Below are 21,674 nucleotides of genomic sequence, written 5' to 3' on the forward strand. Positions count from 1 at the left end.
AACATTTTTTAAAGAGTTTAATCTTTCTTTTGTTCTTTTGACACTGCCTCTGAATACAGTACATGAGATAAGATTATGAAGATGAGTTGCGTATTAATTTGTCGGTGACCCCTAGCTGGAGAGGGGGCTTCTCTTCTTGATCACGTGCTCCATATCAGCATGCTCTGATGTGTCCAGCTTGATGTTGTACTTGGCCAGGATCTTCATGATGGGCCGTATCTTCAGCCACCATTGCGTCTTTGGAATGCGGTGCCTAGCAAATAGAAGGTGGAGATGGGGAGGAGTAGCAATTAATACTCGACAGCACTCGTGTACACATGGTGCGTCGAAAGCATGCACATCATACTCGAAGTCTGTGTCTCCCTTAAGTTCAGCCAGTGGCTGGAAGGTGAGTGCCCGCTTCCGCATGCCCAGCACACAGGCAGAGTTGGGTGTATTGGCAAAGATGCGACCTGTGGTAGCCAAAGGAGAATACATTTCAGTCGTTCACAGTAGGCTACAACATAGTCAGACCTGTCGCCATGGGTGGGCCACAGGGAGCCGTTCCCAGCCGCCAAGATGCTTGTACTCCCCATTTCAGGCACAGATCACTAAAAATGAATGAGATTACATATTATCATAGCTATTTTTGAGTAGTGAAAAGCTAATGTTGAGTTGCTCATCACTCAGACAGTAAATGTAGAGAAACTATATGATTTTCATTTGATTGATGGCCAGTCTTATCTGCAACAGCCAAACACACCCTGACTGAAAATTTTGTTAGATCCGCAGGCTTATACACGACAAATACATCCACATTGGTGTGCAAGAATCCTGCATGGTTTTCAAAGTGAATCTGCAAGTTTTTTGTGTGGCATTGTGTAAGGTGGCAAGACATGTACGTACTTGTAAATGACGAGAGCCGAGGACACTGCAGTCAACTCGCACTTGTGGCAGCAGTCAAAACTCAACATAAGCATAAGAAAAAGCTGATATCCCTTAACGTGATAGAAAGCTGCAATCAGTCGGCACCAGAATGTTTGTGGGCATCTCTACTAATGACCACATCAACCCCTATAAATACATGTATCGCCCCAAAATTTGCTATTTCATGGACCAAATGTTTTCCTCATTAAGTGACAGAAGCTTTGTTGTAATATTTGGGCGAGCATTCTAATATTTTTAGAGGTCATTGTGAACATAAGTAGACATGTCAACATAAATTTTAGTGAGTATTAATCACAGTTCTCAGGTATATCCTATAACATGCTTCCCAACTATTGAGTCAGAGGGAGGGGAGCAAAAAAAAAAAAAACCCCAAAAACAAAATGCAGGGAGCCACAGGCAAAACAAGCCCTTGGTAGTGGCGGCCACTCCGACGTTGTAAATTATTTTTTTCAAACATTCAGAGGAATCTCAATGTGTGACGGGCATAACAAGTTAGCGTTCACTCAGTGATGCTGAAACATTTGGCAGCTCTGTGCTTTGCCACATAAACACGTTTCAGTGGGTTCATTTGATGTGTAAAATACACATTATACATCACTAACAGCAATACAAAACCACTTATTTCGAGCCTTAGTAGTACTACTGTAGTAAGTAACAATAGTGGCACAAAGGCTCAATCATACAGTTCAGATGTATTTAACTTTTTAGATACAAAACATTTAGATTTCAACTTTAAAAGTGTTTAGTTGCTTCACTTGTTATCCTCAATAATCCCCAAGAAAGATTGTAAGCACTTTCCCTCGCCCAGTAATTATAACAATTTTCTCAAATTCACAATCTTTAGATTAGATGATGCTAACCATTAGAATTCAGTCTTTGGTGGTAAATATTCGGAAGCTAATGGAAGATGTTAGCTCATTGTAACAGATTTTAAAAGCAGGGCAATATTACATAGTTCACATTTTGTCAAAAATAAGAAAAAGTAGGGGGGCGGAGGGCTCTGAAAATGTTTGCATTGGGCATCGATATGACGAGCTGCGAATGGCCCAGGACTGAATGTGCTTCGTCGCGTCTCATCCATTGATGACGCCAGGCAGTGCGGAGCCGCAAGAACTCAGTGAATTGCACGACATTGCCACAAGAGGGAAGCACAAGTGCCTCTCTCGCACAGCGATGCTGTGGGGACAGATGGCTCGCCTGCGATTGTGAACATGCATCTGAGACGAACGTATGACTTTCATTGTTAGTTCGAAAAGAGAGGAGAGGTCTAAGGTGCAAAGTAACGTTCGTATAGACTAAAACAATCAAAAATTAATTTGAGTAATTTCTCCAAGACTGTTGAGAGAACCGCTAAGGGTGGAGCTGATTGATCCTGTAGTTTTTAAACATTTAACTCCTGGGCCAGTTAAATACCCGGCCTCAGTACCCATCCCTTATAACCACTCTTATATTTATATTTATAGTAATTTATTCTGTGATATTCCTTTCAAACTGGGACGCAACAATCTTTAAACTGTCAGGACACCAAAAGGCTCGTTCTTGGACACTATTTTGTCTGTTTAGGATATAAAAGTGTTTCTTTCTCTTACCACGATCGTCTTTTCAGGGAATGTGTCATAAACGACAATTGGAAAAGTCAGAACACACACGCAGAGTTTATCTTTTGATACTGGGTCTCTCGTGTGACATGAGCAGCACTTTTCGGACCATCCCACTCAAGGTACCGCTGTTAATGATATTTTAAAACATATTTCAAGTAATCTTACCATGCCTGTAGCACTCTTTGAGCTTTTCAGTCAGCCATAGCACAGACTTGGCACCCATCTTTGTCCCAAAGTTTCTGTCAAAAGGCGTCGGAGTGCCACCCTGCCGTGAACAGAGAAGTTGTCAGGTGCACGGGAAGAAAAGTGAGTGGACACATTCGGACACGGCAAAGCCACCTGTTGCATGTGTCCAAGCACATTCTTGCGACAGTCAAAGACACCTTTACCCTCCTCGGAGTACAAGTTGAAGATGAAATCCGTGGTGTAGTTGGCGTTTGAGTTTTCGTTCCTGTGGTAGGGAGATCAGCAATTGCAGTCCACAAAAAGACTTAACGATGGATTAAAGATGTTGTGAAGATCAGGCCCTCGCACGCTATTTTTTGATGATGATGAAAATGATCATGTAACATCCACGCCATGCTCTTCTCAATTAGGCACACAAAGTTAACACGTGCGACTTTAGGATTTATTTTCACCCGTCAGAGCAGGAATAATATCATGGTTGCATGGTCACTAGAGTTAGTGCAGATTGACGGCATGTCATGTTGACTTCTGAGTGTTGATTACAACTCCAATCTTTTACGGACGTTATTGAATCAAGCATCTAAGTAGAGTTTGTAATGACTAATATGTCCTGTTGCCCTCCTGTTCATATCTGTCACATTCTACCTGAGAACCAAGCCTCTTTTCACTGTCGTCTTCATCTTCTCCACAAGATGCTCAACATTTCCCTTGAAGATAAAAAGCGCAACACACGGGAAGTCATCGTCTATCCACTATCCGCTTTCTCCATCATCACATGTTCACCTCCAGGTCTTTAATGTTGAATTTCTCCTCAAATATATAGGCAGCGTCTGCCCCGGCCGCGAGCCCGGCCATGGTGGCTAAGTAGCCGCAGTAGCCTCCCATCGTCTCGACGAGGAACACGCGACGTTTGGTCCCCGCTGCTGACTGCTTGATTCTGTCGCATGTCTGCAAGCAGTTTATGGATGAGCACCTAAAGGTTGTGAGTGTGTGAGTGTGTGTGTGTGTGTGTGTGTGTGTGTGTGTGTTGCTTGTCCAAACACTAACAGAGGTGATCGTGTTTAGAGCGGTATCAGCGCCGATGCTGAAATCGGAGCCAGGGACATTGTTGGAGACGGTGGCGGGGATCACGACCATGGGGATGCACGCCTCCTCGTATTTCTCTCGGGCCTGAACCATCTCCAGACCTCCTACGTAGGCCTGCGAGAACACACACGAGGAGATCATTTGAGTCGTCCTTCCCTTCACTTCACAAAAAAATGCAATGTATTTAATTAATGAAGTTATGAAGACGTTAATCCCTGTCAGATGTGTTTGTTACCAGTGGTTGAATGTATTTTTGTTTTGTATTTAGCATATACCTAACAATTTGTACCTTTGTATATCTCACCATACGTGTCACTACCATTTCAGAACCTATTCAAAGCTAATTTTCTCCCATTACTTGAGTGGTAAAAAGAGCTGAGAGGCCCCAATCGTTACTTTAGGTCGAGTTAACGCTGTGAAAATTATGTTGCTCCCAAAATTTTTGTATCCATTCCAGTGCCCTCCTTGAATCGTTCTCAAAATCTCTGGACTCTCTTTGCCACCAGTCTGGGTGTCTATGGAGGGTCAAAATGCATAGGTCACTTTTAATGGAAGAAAATGTGTATCTTGGCTGGCCTGTCCTACCTCAAATCCTCCGATGATCACCAAGGCGTGGATGTTAAACTTTGCAATGTTCTGGGTGATTTCCTCCATCAGTTTACCTGGAAGTGTTCTTTGAACAGAAACAGAAAGACTTTGTGTTGTTATGACTCATGGACATTGGGTCGGGGGGTTGGGTTCGGTAGGCGGGTCGATAATTTGACATTGGTGACTGATACAGAGAATTATAAATACAACTGAAGTGTTACGGTTTGGAGTTCAATCCGACCAAAGTGTGTGAAAAACAGCTCAAAATCAAATTTGTAATTCAAATCAACACTGCACAGGATGACAGCAATTCCTGTGAGACTTCAGCTCCAAAAATTAGATTCCAAAGGATAAACTCCACTAGTTTGTATTGCTTTTTGGGATTACACCCAGGTGGCACGGTGGTCAACTGGTTAGCGTGTCGGCCTCACAGTGCAGAGGTCGTGGGTTCGATCCCCGGTAACCAGTTCAGGGTGCACCCCGCCTACTGCCCAAAGACAGCTGGGATAGGCTCCAGCATGCCCAGCAACCCTTGTGAGGATAAAGCGGATCAGAAAATGCATGGATGGACGGGATGCCACCCAGAGAGGAAAAAATGTGATAATCATTAAATCAGAAACTGCATTTAATGTCCAATAGGAAAAGTTCATTCATTTACATACAGCAAATAATGTTAAAATATAACTTGGGGCATGAATTAATGTTTTATGATTTCCTATGGCAGCAATGGCTTTGAAATGTTCCACATTAGAGGCTCCCTTACACATGATTACCTCTTAGTGCCCAACTTTGAGCCTCCCAAGCCAGTCCAGCCACTCACTGAAGTCCAGTTGATAGGCTCAATCTGTAGCAAATAAAATACATGAATCGTCACAACACATACTTGAACTCAAGTGCACTCGACCTCTCTGAACACACCCAATCTCAAGAGTAGTGTTTCTGAATTTCTGAACTCACTATGGAATAGAGTTAATTATGTATAATAATTGAAAATTTAGTATTTTCTCAGCCCCCCCTCCCCCAGATATCGGTCAAACCCCCTTTGCTTTGTGAGGGGAAAAAAAAATCTTGGGACCGTGCCTCCTCTGATGGCTGTCGCATGTATATCGCCGTTGTAAGGATTGACTTTGATTTGCGTGTCTCCAAAGTTTGAGCACATACACAGAGATGACAGTGTGTGTCTGACTACACGAGCGACTAAAAATAAAAACGCTATTATGCAAAGTTGTCAACCAGACAATTATTAAGAGGATGTATGTTTCGACCCAAAAGACAGTCGAAAAGCTGTTTCATGAGGAGATGCCACCGAGTGGTTATGGCCCCTGACTCTTGATATTACGTCATAAGTATGTTAAGTTTCCTACCTGTTGGTGCTTGTTACTACCAAGATCTAGTCTATCCTGCTGACTCTCTGTTGGTAACTCCAGACTATGAAAAAAATGTATCCAACTTCTTACGATGGCAGTTTTTTTAGCACTGTGCAGCTCCTCATAAAAATTTCTCAATTTTTCACTATTGATTTTTTTGATCGGTGGTCAATCCATGCGGAGTGCTCATCTCAGTTATAAAACGGGCTTCATTAGATCTCCTCAACTAATGACAGAACAGCTTGGCGGCTCATTCTCAACGTGCATAGAACACCTGACGAGATCTGAGGTGAAAATCTTCATCTGTTTCAGAAGATAGAATGTCAAATTTATTCAGCAAACTCTCGCGACAGAGATCTGCCGAAGGTATCTCTGAATTCCTTTGATCGATATGCAAGCATTCTTTTTCTCTTAGGTTTTTTTTTTCTTTAGATTTGGTCTCAGGACAAGTAAATTTACTCAGAAACTGCATGTTTTAGTATTTTGTATGTGGATTATTTAAAGTATGATCGTTGGAATGTAAAATGTCCTCCAATTCTGGAATGACCCATCTTTTGTTAGAACAAGTATCAACTATTATTCAATACAAGCAAAATAAATACCGCATTTTATTGATAATAAGAACATATATCGGAAATATAATCTTATCTTTCCCGTGTGTAAATGAATTTGAGTTATGTTCTTATTGTGTACAGTCCAGGATTACTTATTTATTAGACCAAATAGCAGTTAATATTAAATATTAATTAAAGGCTGTAATCTCCCACCTTAAAACATTTAACGCTAAATCACAGACTGTATCATTAAAAAAGCTTCTCATGACAAGTTAACTTTACCAACTATGGTTGCAAATTTCTAGAGCTTTAGGTAGTTAGTTGCGCATGTCAGAATGTGAGTATGTCAGCTATTTGGACGGGATAATACGCTATGCCAAGAAAATGTGCAAACCGGGCACATGGCGGCAGGGAGCGGGGGTTGGAAAGACTAACACAGGGGAAACTATAACACCTTTAACCGGGGTAGGCAACTCCAGTCCGCGAGAGCCGCTTTCCTGTCTGTTTTAGATGGTTCCCTCCTCCTGCACACCTGATTGTGATGATCAAGTTCGTCATCAGACTTGTACAGAACTAACTGAAGAGCTTTTGTTTTGAATCAGGTGTGTTGTATCATTGTCTATATTTTATGTTTTGGGTTCTGTTGTACTATACATGTTATTTTATGTTAAATGTTCTGTAAAGCGCTTTGTTACAGCTGCAGCTGTTGTGAAAGCGCTATATGACTAAAGATGTATTGTATTGTACTGGAGGAGTGAAACTTCGAAAACAGGCAGGGCAGCTCCCAAGCAGTCTTAAACCTGAAATATATTTTTTTCATATACTGTCCGCCCAATACGGTGTAGAAAAAGATTTTCCCGAATTGTTGATTATGAGCAGAATGGGCTGGTAAGTGTGTACACATTTACAGGTAAATATTTACTTACGTTCATAGAACAATCACCTGCTAAGTCATCATGACTCAACAAATAGCAGCAGCTAAAAAAAGCCAGCAACATGTTTTTGGCACCAACAGAAGATAACTGTGTGTGTGTCTGAGAGACAGACAGACGACAGACGGAGAGGGAAATCTGGGCTTCCCTGTTAAAGTCGCTGCCCCCGCGACCCGACCCCGGGTAAGCAGAAGAAAATGGATGGATGGATGGATGGATGGATAATGAAGCATCAGTCTGACATATTGTCATTTACTGTACATCTAAGAAATGTAATTTACTACATCACGTTCATTAATCCTTTCAGCAATCTTTGCTGATCAGCAGGACGCAATCGTCCGGCTCTGCGATTTAACGGTGAGGCATTTGCCTTACATCTTGGCATGGTTGGCAAATATTGTTCTGTTCGAAGGATGAAGGAGGTGCGTAAAGTGTCGCCGTCAAGTGCCGGTCGCTACCTGCCCATGGGCGAGGCCGTCAAAGCCATCGTGGACGGCCAGCATGTTGTGACCTTGGATGATGCCCATCCTGACAGCTGCACGCACGGCTGCATTCATTCCAGCACAGGGAGCGCCGACATTTATGATGGCCACGTTGATGTTACTCTGACACAACGAAGGGATGGTTAACTTGGAATACTTGGGGAAATACAGAAAAGTTTAACAATGCATGAACGAGGTGACATATGCAGGAGGTGATGAACAGTGTTGCCAGATGCAATAGTTTAAAAATTCCCAAACATTGCAATCATTTGAGTCTAATATGATTTTTCACATTTATTCCCATAATATGAAGTATTTGTTTTTTTTTTGTTGGATTTTTTTTTTCTCAGTCCCGTTTTATTTTTACGAGATTATAATTTTTCCGTTGAAAAAAATTAAATCTTGGAAAAAAAAACCAATCCAACCTTAATCTCATGAGATTCTGAAGTTGTATTGTGAAAAAAACGGATTATTCCCTTTTACAATATTATTTCTCTTTGAGGAAATGACATTATTCTCATGAGACCAGTGCTTTTGTTGAAAAAAATAACAGTGTATCCTCATTAGACAGTTTTTTTTTGTGTGAAAAAAAATACAAAAAATGACATTCTCAGAGATAACATTTTAAAACACAAGTGCTGTATTGCGTTTTTGAATGAGAAACACTTTTTCCTCTCTAAAAATGTTACATTCATTCTACTTTTTGCAGAAGAGATTCTTTAGGATGATTTATTTTCTTTGAGAAACACTTTCCTTGAAACTATTTTCTTCGTGACTTTCGCACCCAAAATACAGATTTTACTGTCTCTCAACCCCCCACCCCCGCAAAAAAAAAAAAAAAAAAGATTTTCTCTCCAAAACATAAACTTTTAGTCCCATAAACAATATTACTTTTATGACTTAAGTCTTAGCTTCCAGTTTGCACTTATTCCTGGAACAACCATTGTGAGTGTGCAGTACGATACCCGACGACTGTATTCCCTCTCTGGCAACACTGGTGTTGATCAGATGGATGGTTCTTACTTTAACATCTGGGGGGTTAATATGGGCCAGCAGCTTGTATGTGTTCCAGTTGTTCTCAAAGCTCCTGCAGGTTGAGCGTCAAAGCAAAATTTATTGAGTTGATTGAGTTTCTTTGTCGGTGTCACTACCCTCACTCTATTGCACAATTAATAATAACAACCACAACGGTGTTAATAACTTTATATTTCTGATTTTAGATTCATACAACATAGATATCTTACTTTCCTCTGAGCTTGATAGCATCCTCGAATCTGCCTTCAGCCATGGCAGCTGTCACATCTTTGGTCTGGAAAGAAGAAATAGCAAAAGAGGACTTCAATTCACATCTTCGGTACCAAAATACAAATCTTTGAAGGCAATAAATTATTTTTTTTCAGAGAGTCAAAAAAAAACGAAAAAAAAAAACAACATCCCCCCGAAACAAAGTAACTAATGTTTAAATCGCCTAAATAGATAAAATAAATAAAATGCCACAATGTGACAATATTACGCCACGAACACCTGCTCCCTCGCCTTATGTGTTTGTGTTTCTTTGTGTACTTGCATTTTATTATTTTTTTAATTAGAACAGCTTTGAAATGAAAAGAAATCATCGTTATTTTCTTTTCCTAACTCTCAGGTAATTGTACAATTCCAATGAAGTTGGGACATTGTGTTAAACATAAATAAAAACAGAATACAGTTATTGGTAAATCATGTTCAACCTATCTTTAATGGACTAACTACAAAGACAAGTTATTCAAAGTTCAAATTGATACATTTTCTTGTTTTTTAACAAATAATCATGAACTTCGAATTTTATGACTGCAACATGTTCCAAAAAAGCTGGGACAGGGGGCAAAAAGGAATGAGAAAGTTGAGGTATGCTCATCAAACACCTCTTTGGAATACTGTATCCCACAGGTCAACAGGCTAACTGGGAACAGGTGGATGCCATTATTGGGTATAACAGGAGCTTCCCTGAATTGCTCAGTCATTCACAAGTAAAGATGTGGGTAGGTTCACCTGCATGAGAAAAGTCAAAGAGTTTAATGACAACGTTCCTGTACAATTGCAATGAATTTAAGGATTTCGTAATCTACGATCCAAAATATCATCAAAGGTTACAGAGAACCCGGAGAAATCATAGCTTGTTAGCGGCAAGCCCGAAAACCAACACTAAATGCCCATGACCTTCGATCCCTCAGGCGGGACTGCAACAAAAACCGACCTTACTGTGGAAAGGATTTCAAAACTTGGGCTCAGGTACACTACAGAAAACCATGTCACTAAATATAGTTCTGCGTTAACTCTACTATGCAAAGCAAAACCCATTTGTCCACAACATCCAGGAACGCTGCGCATTTCTCTGGGCCGGAGCTCATCTAAGATGGACTGATGCAAAGTGGAAAAGTGTTCTGTGGCCTGACGAGTCCACATTTCAAATTGTTTTGGGAAATTGTGGATATCGTGTCCTCCAGCTCAAAGAGGAAAAGAACCGTCTGGACTGTTATGAACACAAGGTTCAAAAGCCAGCATCTGTGATTTTATGGGGCTGCGCTAGTGCCAATGGCATGGCTAATTTACACATCTGTGAAGGCATTCTGAATGCTAACAGGTATATCGAGGTTTTGAAGAACTGCCATCTACGCAACATCTTTTTCATGGACTCCCTTGGCTTATTTCAGTAAGACAATGCCAAAACACATTTTGACAAGGGAGTGGGTTCTTAGTAAAATAAAATGTATTATTATTATTATTAAAAATATACTAGACTGACCTGCCTGAAGTTCCAGACCTGTCTTCCTTTGAAAATTTGTGGGGCATTATGAAGACCGCGGACTTTTGAACAGCTGAACCTGTCATCAAGCAACAATGAGAAACCGACAAAGCAACAGCAAAAGTTTGTCTCCTCAGTTCCCAAATGTTTCTTTGAATGTTGTGAAAAGAAAAGGTGATGTAACACAGTGGTGAAAATGACACAGTTCCAAGTTTTTTGGAACATGTTATAGCCATAAAATTCTAAGTTAATAATTATTCGCTAAAAACAATCAAGTTTATCAGTTTTTCTTGTAGTGTGTTCAATTAAATCTAGGTTAAACACTATTTGCAAATCATTGTACAGTATTCAGTTTTTATTTATGCTAAACACAATGCCCCAACTTCATTGGAATTGGGTTTGTAATTTGTGACATAACAACAGACAGACATACCACTTGCACACACTCCATGAGTGGCAGCCGAACTGCCTGGTTACCAGACAGGCTGACGATACAGGCCGGGGTGTCTGGTGTGGCCTCCAGAAGAGCCATCACCGCCTCAACGCCCATTCTGCTGCCCTGGAGGGGATAAACACCACACACACACACACACACACACACACACACACACACACACACACACACACACACACACACACACACACACACACACACACACAGAACATAAGGTGTGTTTCCATCTGTTTGTGTTTTGCTTGTCTTCAATAGTTCCCACCCCAAAATAAAATGAATCACATTTGACAAATGTGTAAAACAACAGAACAGACACAACTTTAAATGCATGCACACACACACACACACATATATATATGTGTGTGTTTTGCTGCACAGTACACCACCAAACATTGGTGTGCCATGAAATTTAATAAAACAGTTTGCAATTAATCTATGTTGTCATTTTAGTTTGCTCTATTAAAACTGCTTCTGCAAGTTTTAGGAAGCCATTTTTTACTTCAGATTTCTCATTCAGTGAGTATGAAGCAGCCATACAGGCTCAACCTTGCTGTACAAAGCATGTTTTCATTTACAATGTTTTGTGCCACATACTGTGCATATACAATTCACAAACACATGGATTGAGTTTCATAATAGCGTGATTTATGGTTAATGTATCAATTTTAAGGATTATAGAGGATTTAATTATGGCAAATCAAATGTAAGGACTTTTGACTGATGATGTACTGACCAAAATTCTGTCGAAGGCAGAGGGCGTCCCTCCCCTCTGTACGTGTCCAAGGACGGTGGTCCGTGTGTCAAAGCCAAGTCTGTCAGTTACCAGCTAGAGAACCACAAATTCATCCTTTAGCATTATGACCAAAGCACGTGTTCTGATGTTTTGACAGTTACTCAGGGCGTGTCTCAAGGGTCTATTCTTGGCCCAGTTCTTTTTACAATGCGTATAAATGATGTGGGACAGAATGTAAAAAACACAAGTTGTCTTTTTTTTTTCTGATGACATGATTGTGTATTGTTTTGCAACTGCACTTGCCGAAGTGGCTAACAATTGCCAAAATGCATTTAATGCTGTTTGTCATAGTTTGGCAAAATTATAATTGTCCCTTAATGCAGGCAAAACGAAACTGATGTTTTCTAATAGTGAAGCAGCAGAGTATTGATTCCATTGTTATGCCACAGGTAATGACCAATCAGAGCTCACCTGCTTCCTGAAGCTGTGCCATGATTGGTCATTACATGAGCGCTGAGCAACTGTGTTGTCATATTCAGTTGACAGCAGGTGGCAAAAAGAACGACCCCTGTGATGGACAATAATAAGAGGATTTTACTGCTTGACTCATCTGCACATACGCAATATTAATCAGAATGCCGTGTTAAGACTAGCGAGGCTGCATAGAAGATATTTTTGGAAAGAACATTTTTGGATTGACTTCCCCTATAACATTTGCCCAAAAAAACGACTTCTTGTCATTATGGTGGATTTGTTCAATAAAATCTCTTTGCTTACTTTCTCAAAAGAGTGAATGGTGTGTCCTTATGTCATGATTACAATTGCTGTACCATTTCAATGGCAATCGCTTCATGTTGCTCATTTTGAATCATCTGTTACCTTTCTTTTGTTTCTTAGTGCAGTATATTTGCTTTTACTGTGATTGGTTGGGAACCGGTTCAGGGTGTACCCTGCCTACTGTCCGCCGGCGACCCTTATGAGGGTTAAGTGGTTCAGATAATGGATGTATGGATACTTTCTTTTAGCTGTTGCCTTTGACGGCAGATAACGGTTGAAACGACGCATTTGGAACACAGCATAGTACAGTCACCATCTGGGCCTTGCCTTCTTAATGTGGTCTGATGAAATGGGTTTGCCATCTCTGGACATTGCACCCTCAGCGACGATGATCACATTCAGACGAGAACCTCTGGCCCGTTGCTGAAAGCACAATTATTGTCATTATCGTCGCGCGTTCAAGGAGACCCGTGAGCAGCAGAGCGGGGAGCGCGAGCAGCGACTGTCCTACATTTGCTAGCCTCCTGCACAAGTGTTCCTCCCAGCCGTCATCTGGTGGCATCTCTGGAATGAACACCCAGTCTGCGCCGCAGGCCAAAGCCGACACTAGTGCCAGGTACCTTGTGGCCGGGGGCAGACATAGACACACAATTCTTGTAAGATTACAATGCTATTTTTTTCCTTCCTGCAAAAATACTCAACAAAAACAAAACTCTTCGTTTTGATTGCTTAATTGCAACTTCTTGTTTTTTTTTAATGTTTTTTTTAATTGCACCTACAATCACAGAGTTTTTTTTCTTGTTAAAAAAAAGGCTCAAGTTGCCATATACAAATAGATTGTTACATTTACATTTTGTTATATACACATTTCTTTAATCGCAAAATATTCTGATTAATGTTCATTCAGGCGTCGTTTTTCTTCAGTGACCTAATGTGACTTTATTCTCACAAAATGGGTGTAATCTTCAAAATGAACATTATTTTACTCAAACAAGGAAACAACTACTGTTGTAACATTAAAAGTCAACGTTGGAATACATAATTTCGGTTTCCCTTGGTATATATTTTGTTGTAATCGGGTAATACACATAAATCTCTTTCTCTTTGTCTCTCTCTCTCTCTCGCTCTCTCTTCTTTATATAAATTCATCTCTGTAAATAAACGACAAACTTGCCATCTACCGACCCACAGTGTCTTCCCATCACTTCCAGGATGAAGGTCCTCTGGTGGCTATGGATACACACAATGAACAATAGTTACCACGACATTCACCCATATCCATACATGTACTGTATGCGTGTACAATTATCCTCAAGACAGCACTAGCAGCAGCAAACACATGATGGCGGACCTCTGTGCAGTTGTGGTGATGGCATCCACCACCTCAATGATGCGGTGCAGGGCAGAGTCCGTGCCAATCGTCATGTCGGTACCGCAGAAATCATTGTCGATAGAGCCCACCATGCCCACAATGTTTAGATGGGAGGACTTTTTGGCTTCTTCATCCATTATCTTACCTGCAGATATTTGCTCATGATCCATTGTGACAAGAAATGCATATTGCATCTAATTTGCATACCGTGTTGTAAAAAAATCTGAAAGGTATCAAAAATTGACGTCGGTTTTTTTTCACCTTTCCGAGATTAAAATTGGTTTGTTCTGAAACCTATAAGTGTCGTTAATATGCAATAAAAAAATGTTGAATCAAGAAGATGGCAAATACTTTTTCATGGCACTGTACTTTTAGTAGGATTTAACATTCTCTGTTTGCTTCCATAATTCAAAGCAGCAGAGAGATGATTAAAATAGGAGCTCCGAGTCCTTGATGAATAGCTTATCTTCGGCAGAGTAAATGGAAAACAATCTCTCCTCACCAGCTCGGCGCAGGTCGGCCAGCAGTCCGCTCCACTCTGTCCTGAACTCATTGGCCCCGGTCAGGCTGCCGTCGCCTCCGATGACACAAAGGTTGGTAATTCCGAGCTTGACCAGGTTGCAGGCCGCTTTCATACGGCCCTCCCTGGCTCTAAAGTCTTTGCAGCGTGCACTGCCGATGACTGTTCCCCCCTGAAAAGTTGTTGAGCACTCTTGCATTGGCTGACGATTTGCTAATGTATCAAAGGTTTTTTTAATCCAAACACCCTTTTTTGTGTCCCTTTCGAGCCGCAGGTTCCCCTGTGTCACATGTTGCAATATGAAATATTGACAAGCAGAACGGACACACTCCTATCCTACTTTTACATGTGATGCGTCCACATGGGGGTCATTCCATGCCAAATCACCCCACCAAAAAAAAAATCGGAAAAATTGAACCAAGTGGATTTAGTTTTTAATGAAACTTGCTGTACTTGTTGATAGTGGTGGCACAAGATGAAATCTCAAATTTTAGGTCAATCGTAGCACCGGCGTGGGAGCTACGGCCCACCGAATTTTAATGTTTGGCAAAAGGGGGCATGGCAAACTTCAAATGAATCCTTATATCTCAGGAGCTACCTGGGCCAATCTTCACAAAACCCCTAATTTTGGAAACATGGAATGCAAATCTGCAATCGTTTATAAGATTGGTGCATATTTTAGTAATTTAACCTTTTTGACCTAGAATTTGACCTTGACATTTACCTTGTGGATCATGTGACCTTAGCACATTTTTTTTCATGAAATGTAGTCCCTCAAATCTTTTCTATCAAAGTTGTTTAATATTCGCTGAATACTCATTGAAAGTTATCTATTTATTGAGTATCCTATGAATATTCATTGCCAATCTGATTCCTTAATTCTGCTAAACAAAGAAATTACATCTCTGAAACTTTCATGTTCGAGCAATGATGTGTGAGATTACATTTCATGAAAAAAAAATTGTTGAAGATCACGTGATCCAAAAGGTAATTTCCAGGTCAAATTATAGGTCAAAAGGTCAAGCTACCAAAATATGCACCAATCTTTGAAATGATTACAGATTTAGATTCTTTGTTGAATCCCCTTTCCAAAAATAACTCATTGTTAAAGATTGTCCCAGAAGCCCATGAGATATGAGGGTTCATAAGAAGGCAACCACGCCCTTTTCGCCAAACATATGACTATCCGGTGGGCCGTCGTTCCCAACACCTGCTCCGATTGACCTAAAATTTGAGATTTTGCGTTGTGCCACCACGATCAACAAGTACAGAAAGTTTCATCAAAATCAAAATCCCCTTGGTTCAACCCCCTGAGTGATTTGACATGAAATGATCCACGTGTGCCATTAACTCACCAGTTGAAGCATCATGGAAACACTCTCCCATGTAGCAGGCCGAATATTTTCTCCTCCATCCACCAGGCCCTGGTAGCCCTGACGCACACATTGACAGAACCAGAATTGTTTTCATCGCAGTCTTCATATGTTTAGCATAGACTGTAAAATGGCGGCATGTGCAGTAGATCAAGTCATATTTCAACACAACGCTGCATTCATTGTTTCCTACCTCATGAACAAAGTAGACTTTGGCTCCAGTGTAGAGACCTACTCTGACTGTGGCTCTCACAGCAGCATTCATACCTGACACACACAAGTGGAGAGTTTGTTTAATTTTCACACTCACTTGTAGAAATTTATGGTCAGTAGTGGTAATTTTGCTAGCAACAGCTCTACCAGTACAGCTACAGCAGAAGTAGTAGTTAAGAGAAGTAGTCTTACTGGTCACGGTAGTGGACTTGTCGTACCAGTAGGGTTAGGCCTACTGCACAGCGAGCAATGTGACTGAACCTGACTGAACTCTGGCCTTGTGTGCGGGGTTCTGCAACTACTTTTGTTTGTAGCCGAGTTGTCAATTTTGCCTCCTCTTTTGTTCTTCCTTGTGCTCTGGATAGTTTTAGTTATTTGGACATGTTTACAAAGTTCACTGGGATCATATCAATAAATTTGCCCCTTCGGCTACAGAGAGTGAACAGTTCACCAATCAGCCAGAAGAAGGAATATTTGCTATCATCATCCATCCATCCATTATCCGATCCGCTTTATCCTCACAAGGGTCACGGGGGGTGCTGGAGCCTATCCCAGTTGTCTTCGTGCAGTAGGCGGAGGACACCCTGAACCGGTCGCCAGCCAATCGCAGGGCACACACAGACGAACAAACACCCGCGCTCACACTCACACCTAGGGACAATTTGGAGTGTTCAATCAGCCTGCCACGCATGTTTTTGGAATGTGGGAGGAAACTGGAATACCCAGAGAAAACCCATGCAGGCAAGGGGAGAACATTCAAACTCCACACAGGAAGGCCGGAGCTGGAATTGATCCAAGCACAGTGGAACAATACCTCTGCATTGTGAGGTCGATGCGCTAACCACTCGATCACGGGGCCGCCCTGCTATTATCATTTGTAGCAATAATAATTGGGCATTCATTTAAATTTTAATCCGTGTTGGCTGTTCCATGTTCGGGGTGGTTGTGAAGTTATTGTCATTAGGTGCAACATTCCCACTTGAAGAAGATTCATCCACAGACGATTTTTGAATCATTGATCAAGATATATTTTTTCCATTTTAACATTCATTAGTTAGACCCATCATAAGTAAATTTCAATCCTCACATTTGTCTTGGAAATTAGGTGCATGCAATGCAATGCAAATAACCAAAGAAAATATCATTCCAAGTGTAATTAGTAGCAGAAACAGTACACGCATTTCTAATTTAGCACTATGATGTTCATCTTGTCAACTTAAGTTAGGTTAAAGGGCTCTTTTTTCCAGACCGTGGTCTTTTTTTTTTTTTTTTTAAATTCTTATTTTTTGGGAGAGAAAAACTCTTACCTGGCTGACAGTTTCGCCTGTTGCTCCAGCCTTCATCGTAGCTGTCAATACTTCCTGACATCACCAGCTTCGATGAAGGCTGAAGCAACAGCCGAAACTGTCAGCCAGGTAAGAGTTTTTCTCTTCAGCAAAAAAATGTTTTTCGTCTGACGGCCAACTGTACTGCAGGCTGTAAGATTCAGCCGCCGTTAATTCAATAAACAAACCGACCCCATTATTGCTACAACTGTATCAAATTCTGACATGGTAATTGAGTTTTCCTGGGTAGATTAAGTGTTGCATCGTTGTATTATTTTGCTAATTTCTAGTAACCAGTAGTGCTGTTTTTGTCAATAGAAGAGGATCAATAGTGAGTAAAGCAGTACACAACTATTGAACTCCAACCTTTAATGGACATCTGACCTTTCGTTACACTGTCAGCAGACTAGGCCAAAATAGGCACCGAGAAAAGGACAGGAGGCGTGTTAATGGCGCTCCCTATGTGTTGCACCTGAATAACCTCAAACGCCAAATGCCACAGCCTGTGTTTTTGTTGTGACAAATTGGCAGACTGCAGCTCTTGTTTCACTGGACAGCTGCTGTCGATGGTGACCTCAAGGGGGAGAACGGAGCATTTCCTCTGCATGCCGGAAGGTCACCGCCACTAAAATTAGCCCCCGACACGCAAATTGAAGGAATGCTCAGTGGATTGGAAAAAGGATCATTGAAAAATACGAGCTGAATCGATAACAACATCACTACTTGGAGGTGAACAGAGGAAGCGTCCTTACGAGGTTACCTATCTTGAATGCGGTGGTAAAAGAGAATGACTGCACATGTTAGGATCCTAATCTGTCACATCTCAATTAACACCAAGAGCATGCACAAAAATGAATCTGTTTTTATTTGCAGACATCACAGAAAAACTTTGAATAACACTTCTTTTGGTGTTATTTAAAAGTACAAATTAACGTGGAAAATCCTCATTCAACACAATTATCCAGCTGTGTTCACTTCACAGGCACACCAGCAGACAGGAAACTATACCATCTTACCTTGGGCGTCTCCTCCAGATGTCAGCACGGCTATGGAGCGTCCCAGGCCCATCTTGGTGGGATCCGTCATCGTCTGGAGGTTCGTTGACATGTTTCCCAGTAAGCAGCAAGGGCTACGCTGAACGGGAAAGGAGATAGAAAGAGCAGGAACGGCTGCTCTCCTGCTGGAAGTACACAGGCTTTATAGCCCACTGGTGTCCTGAGTCCACTCCCACCGACAACCTCCTCCACCAGCACTCAGTCAACTAAATATACATCCAAGCACCTGTCCTGGACATGGCAAAACAAGGCACACGATACTCATTGATTCAAAACTACTTGGACAACAGTTCCTTTCACCAGAATGAAAGGGAAATGATGGAAAACATCAAGTTAGGCCCAACCTTTGCCTTGCACACTAAACAGCGACGGTAGGAACTTGAAAGGGGCTGTGTAAATTTTACCCTAGTGTTTTGATGCGGTTCTACTTCCCCAAGCTCACCCAATCTTTGACTTTTGTATCTACACATGGAACAAAAAGGGGCCATCAGGTCTAGCTATTATTGTTACGCGACAAAGACTCCAAAACAGACACATGCTCAGGCCACAAACTGCATACAACCATTTATTTCCAAAAGTGAGACGCCAAAAGACAAAAACGCATTGAAACAAATACATTAGTAATTTGTGGAAAGGTGCTGGTCCTCACAGGGACAACAGAATGACAAAACACCCTATTAGGTGCTCTCCGACAAACACAACAATGGAGCTCAGTCATTTCCCCACAGTCTTTTCTTGGGGTAAAGGAGAACAAATGGACTGAAACAAGCAAATTTCCTTCACAGCCCAAGGTAACAATTCTGCCCTGTAGCTACATTTCACTTTCATTTGAAAGACAAGCTCAAGTGTCAACATTTGCATATCCAGTGCCTGCAACATTGTGGGGATCTGTATTAGTGTTTCATTAAAAAGACACATTAATTAATTATTTTTCTTGAAGTGGAGAGGAGCACGGAGAGGGAGCATCCAAGCACAGTGGAACAAACGTCTAGAAAAAGAAAAGTCATGCACACTTGTGAGACAACCCCGCAGGGAATACGTACAGTGGAACCTTGAAGCTGGAACACCCAAAACTATGCCTCAACGTTAAAACAAGTTTTGGAATTGGAACCATTATCATGTGAAGTCATCCGACCCCAAGTAGACCGCATTTCAGGGGCTTTGTTTTTGCTTTGGCTTTTTGTGATACTAATTCTTAGGATGACAACGGTCAGAGATGAATATCCTGCTAATGTTAGCAAACATCAATTCAAAGTTGAAAAGACTGTGGTTGCATCTGAATACTTTATTTTGTAGTATTTTGGCGTCATGATAGTTAGAGATTCTGCTCAGCACCTGAGTCAGAGTCCCTTGATTTTGAGGGCACATTTGAGGGACACATTTTCAACCTGGGTGTGAGTGTTCCAAAATATGCTCAAAACAAGGATACAATCACAATTGAATCTTTTAGGGTATGGGGTGGGGATGTTTTCAAGTCCACAACTGTAAAACACCTGCCAATTTAATTGATTAGGTTGGTTTAAATAAATTGCACCAAATCGATCACAATGGGAACTTTTGTTTCAGATCACCAAAGTAGAAAAAAAAAACCAAACAACGTTTGACCATCGATTGTGGTGCAGCTTCAAGGTACCACTATGGTTGATTGCTCATGTTCAACAGTTTGCACTCACAGTGGACTCCAGAAAGTGCAACAAAGATGCCACCGGGTTGATACAGCGAGGTTGAGAGGGGAAGGATCTGGGAGCATCTGAGACAGAATGGGAGATATAAAAGGCAACCTCCTTGTCCAAAAGTAGGTCATTCATGGGAGAAAGTTTCTTGGGCAGTAACGCAAGCGCAGTGTTGCTAACGCAGGCCTTTTGGTCTGGAAAACACAAGTCAAAGTTTAGAAGCGTATCACAGTTGTGAATGAGCAAAGATGGACGTGTTGCCGTTGTGTTACCTCTGTGCAGAAAGCGACCAGCAAGGTTGATGCGACAAACAGGCTCACACACGTCTGCCATTTCTGACAGATCCTGACAGGCAGAGCTCTCCTGCTTCTCAAAACGGCACTGTTTCTTGCCTGTGGAAAAACAAATGACAGACTCTCTTTGCAGGCTTTGAATGAACTTCTGTCCTTGCTCAATCTTCTGCTCTTCTTCATCACTCCGGCTGGTGGTCATCTTTGCTCTGTCCTCACAGGGGGTTTTAATCTACAAGAAACGGGAAAGATTCAATTCATCGATGAGAAATGGCTTTGTGGTCTGTGCTTGAACCTCGCTTCTTACAGGTGAGGCTTGAAGAACTGGGAGCTGCTCTTCCTTCCCTTTGTCAGGACTCCGTCCATTCTCCTGGTCAACGAATAACGTCTGGGCAACTTGCTGCCACCACAAGAAACAACAGTTACAATTCTTTTTAGAAAGATTATTTGCAACTAGTCTGTGTCAAAAGTCAAGTTGGGTTTTTTTTCTTGTTGTGAAGAATTTACAGAAAACGCTGAGAAAAAGAAAAAGATTACAAAATTTGGCAGTTGTAAATTTAAAAGTTGTATTATTATTTTGGGACACTGTCATTCCATTTTATTTGTGTTTTCCTGCCTGCAACTCAAAAAAGAAAGGCTGGGTAACGGCTTGAAGTAAAGCAACACATGCATCTCGAATGTTCAAGTACCTGTAAACCCAAACCGGAAGAATATTTCAAAAATCCACTTGTGTCACGCTTACCCAATCTGTGACAGTGGACTGCAGGAGGAAAAACAAACAGTACTTTATCTTTTTTAATGGCAATTGCCCATGGGTTCAGTTCCTCGCAGTAACGGTGTGAATGTTAAGAGTGAATGACTGTCTGGCTCTATAAAGGCCCTGCGACTGTCTAGCGACCAGTGCAGGGATAAGCAGTAACAAAAATTTAGCTTCTCCTTATAGTATTCCGTATAGTAGTAAGTTTTTTGGTCGTAAATTTCCAACTTCTTTATCATAAAACGGCAATTGTTTGTGAATTTTTATTCCCACATTTCATGATTCTTTTTAAAAATGTTGCTTTACCCTTTTCTTTCGAACTTTTTTGTCAGACAATTACGATTTTATTCTTTATAATGAATATTTTTTTGTCCCCTCGCAATAGTTGATAAAAAAATGATTTAATTCACGCAAACTATTGACTATGACTATTTCTTTTTGTCCTTTTTTAAAACAACTAATTTAACGACTATATATATATATATATATATATATATATTTTTTCATTCATTCATTTTCCGAACCGCTTGATCCACACAAGGGTCGCGGGGGTGCTGGAGCCTATCCCAGCTGTCCAGTAGGCGGGGGACACACTGAACCGGTTGCCAGCCAATCGCAGGGCACACA

The 21,674-nt window shown here is 41.2% G+C and overlaps 2 protein-coding genes across 5 annotated transcripts in view; both read right to left on the reverse strand.

Annotated features, from left to right (window-relative positions):
• On the reverse strand, positions 1-18,463 carry LOC109522757 (ATP-dependent 6-phosphofructokinase, muscle type-like). 2 transcript variants are annotated; one of them, XM_019881539.1, is made up of 22 exons: positions 18,289-18,461; positions 15,928-16,001; positions 15,717-15,794; positions 14,344-14,533; positions 13,821-13,986; positions 13,655-13,699; positions 12,981-13,089; positions 12,797-12,892; positions 11,693-11,785; positions 10,939-11,064; positions 8,968-9,032; positions 8,747-8,810; positions 7,700-7,846; positions 5,162-5,232; positions 4,386-4,473; positions 3,762-3,914; positions 3,498-3,662; positions 3,360-3,421; positions 2,868-2,979; positions 2,694-2,793; positions 347-452; positions 1-253 (listed from the first exon to the last, which is right to left on the reverse strand). In XM_019881539.1, exons 1-22 carry the CDS (start codon positions 18,377-18,379, stop codon positions 112-114), a joined length of 2,343 nt encoding a protein of 780 aa, XP_019737098.1. In that variant the 5' UTR covers positions 18,380-18,461; the 3' UTR covers positions 1-111. The 2 variants fall into 2 exon arrangements, with proteins under 2 accessions (XP_019737098.1, XP_019737097.1); XM_019881538.1 differs by having other exon boundaries at positions 3,498-3,914; positions 18,289-18,463.
• A 402-nt stretch (positions 18,464-18,865) lies between these two features.
• troap (trophinin associated protein) overlaps positions 18,866-21,674 on the reverse strand; it is an 11,240-nt gene continuing 8,431 nt past the window's right edge. For all 3 annotated transcript variants that reach the window (XM_019881544.1, XM_019881545.1, XM_019881543.1), the window contains 4 exons: positions 20,598-20,690; positions 20,273-20,522; positions 20,001-20,194; positions 18,866-19,315 (listed from right to left, as the gene is read on the reverse strand). In XM_019881544.1, coding sequence (XP_019737103.1) covers positions 19,253-19,315; positions 20,001-20,194; positions 20,273-20,522; positions 20,598-20,690 — 600 coding nt within the window. In that variant the 3' untranslated portion in view covers positions 18,866-19,252. The remainder of the gene's footprint in view (positions 19,316-20,000; positions 20,195-20,272; positions 20,523-20,597; positions 20,691-21,674) is intronic.

The sequence above is a fragment of the Hippocampus comes genome, unplaced genomic scaffold (assembly GCF_001891065.2).
Source record: "Hippocampus comes isolate QL1 unplaced genomic scaffold, H_comes_QL1_v1.1 scaffold290, whole genome shotgun sequence".
NCBI classification, from domain to species: Eukaryota; Metazoa; Chordata; class Actinopteri; order Syngnathiformes; family Syngnathidae; genus Hippocampus; species Hippocampus comes.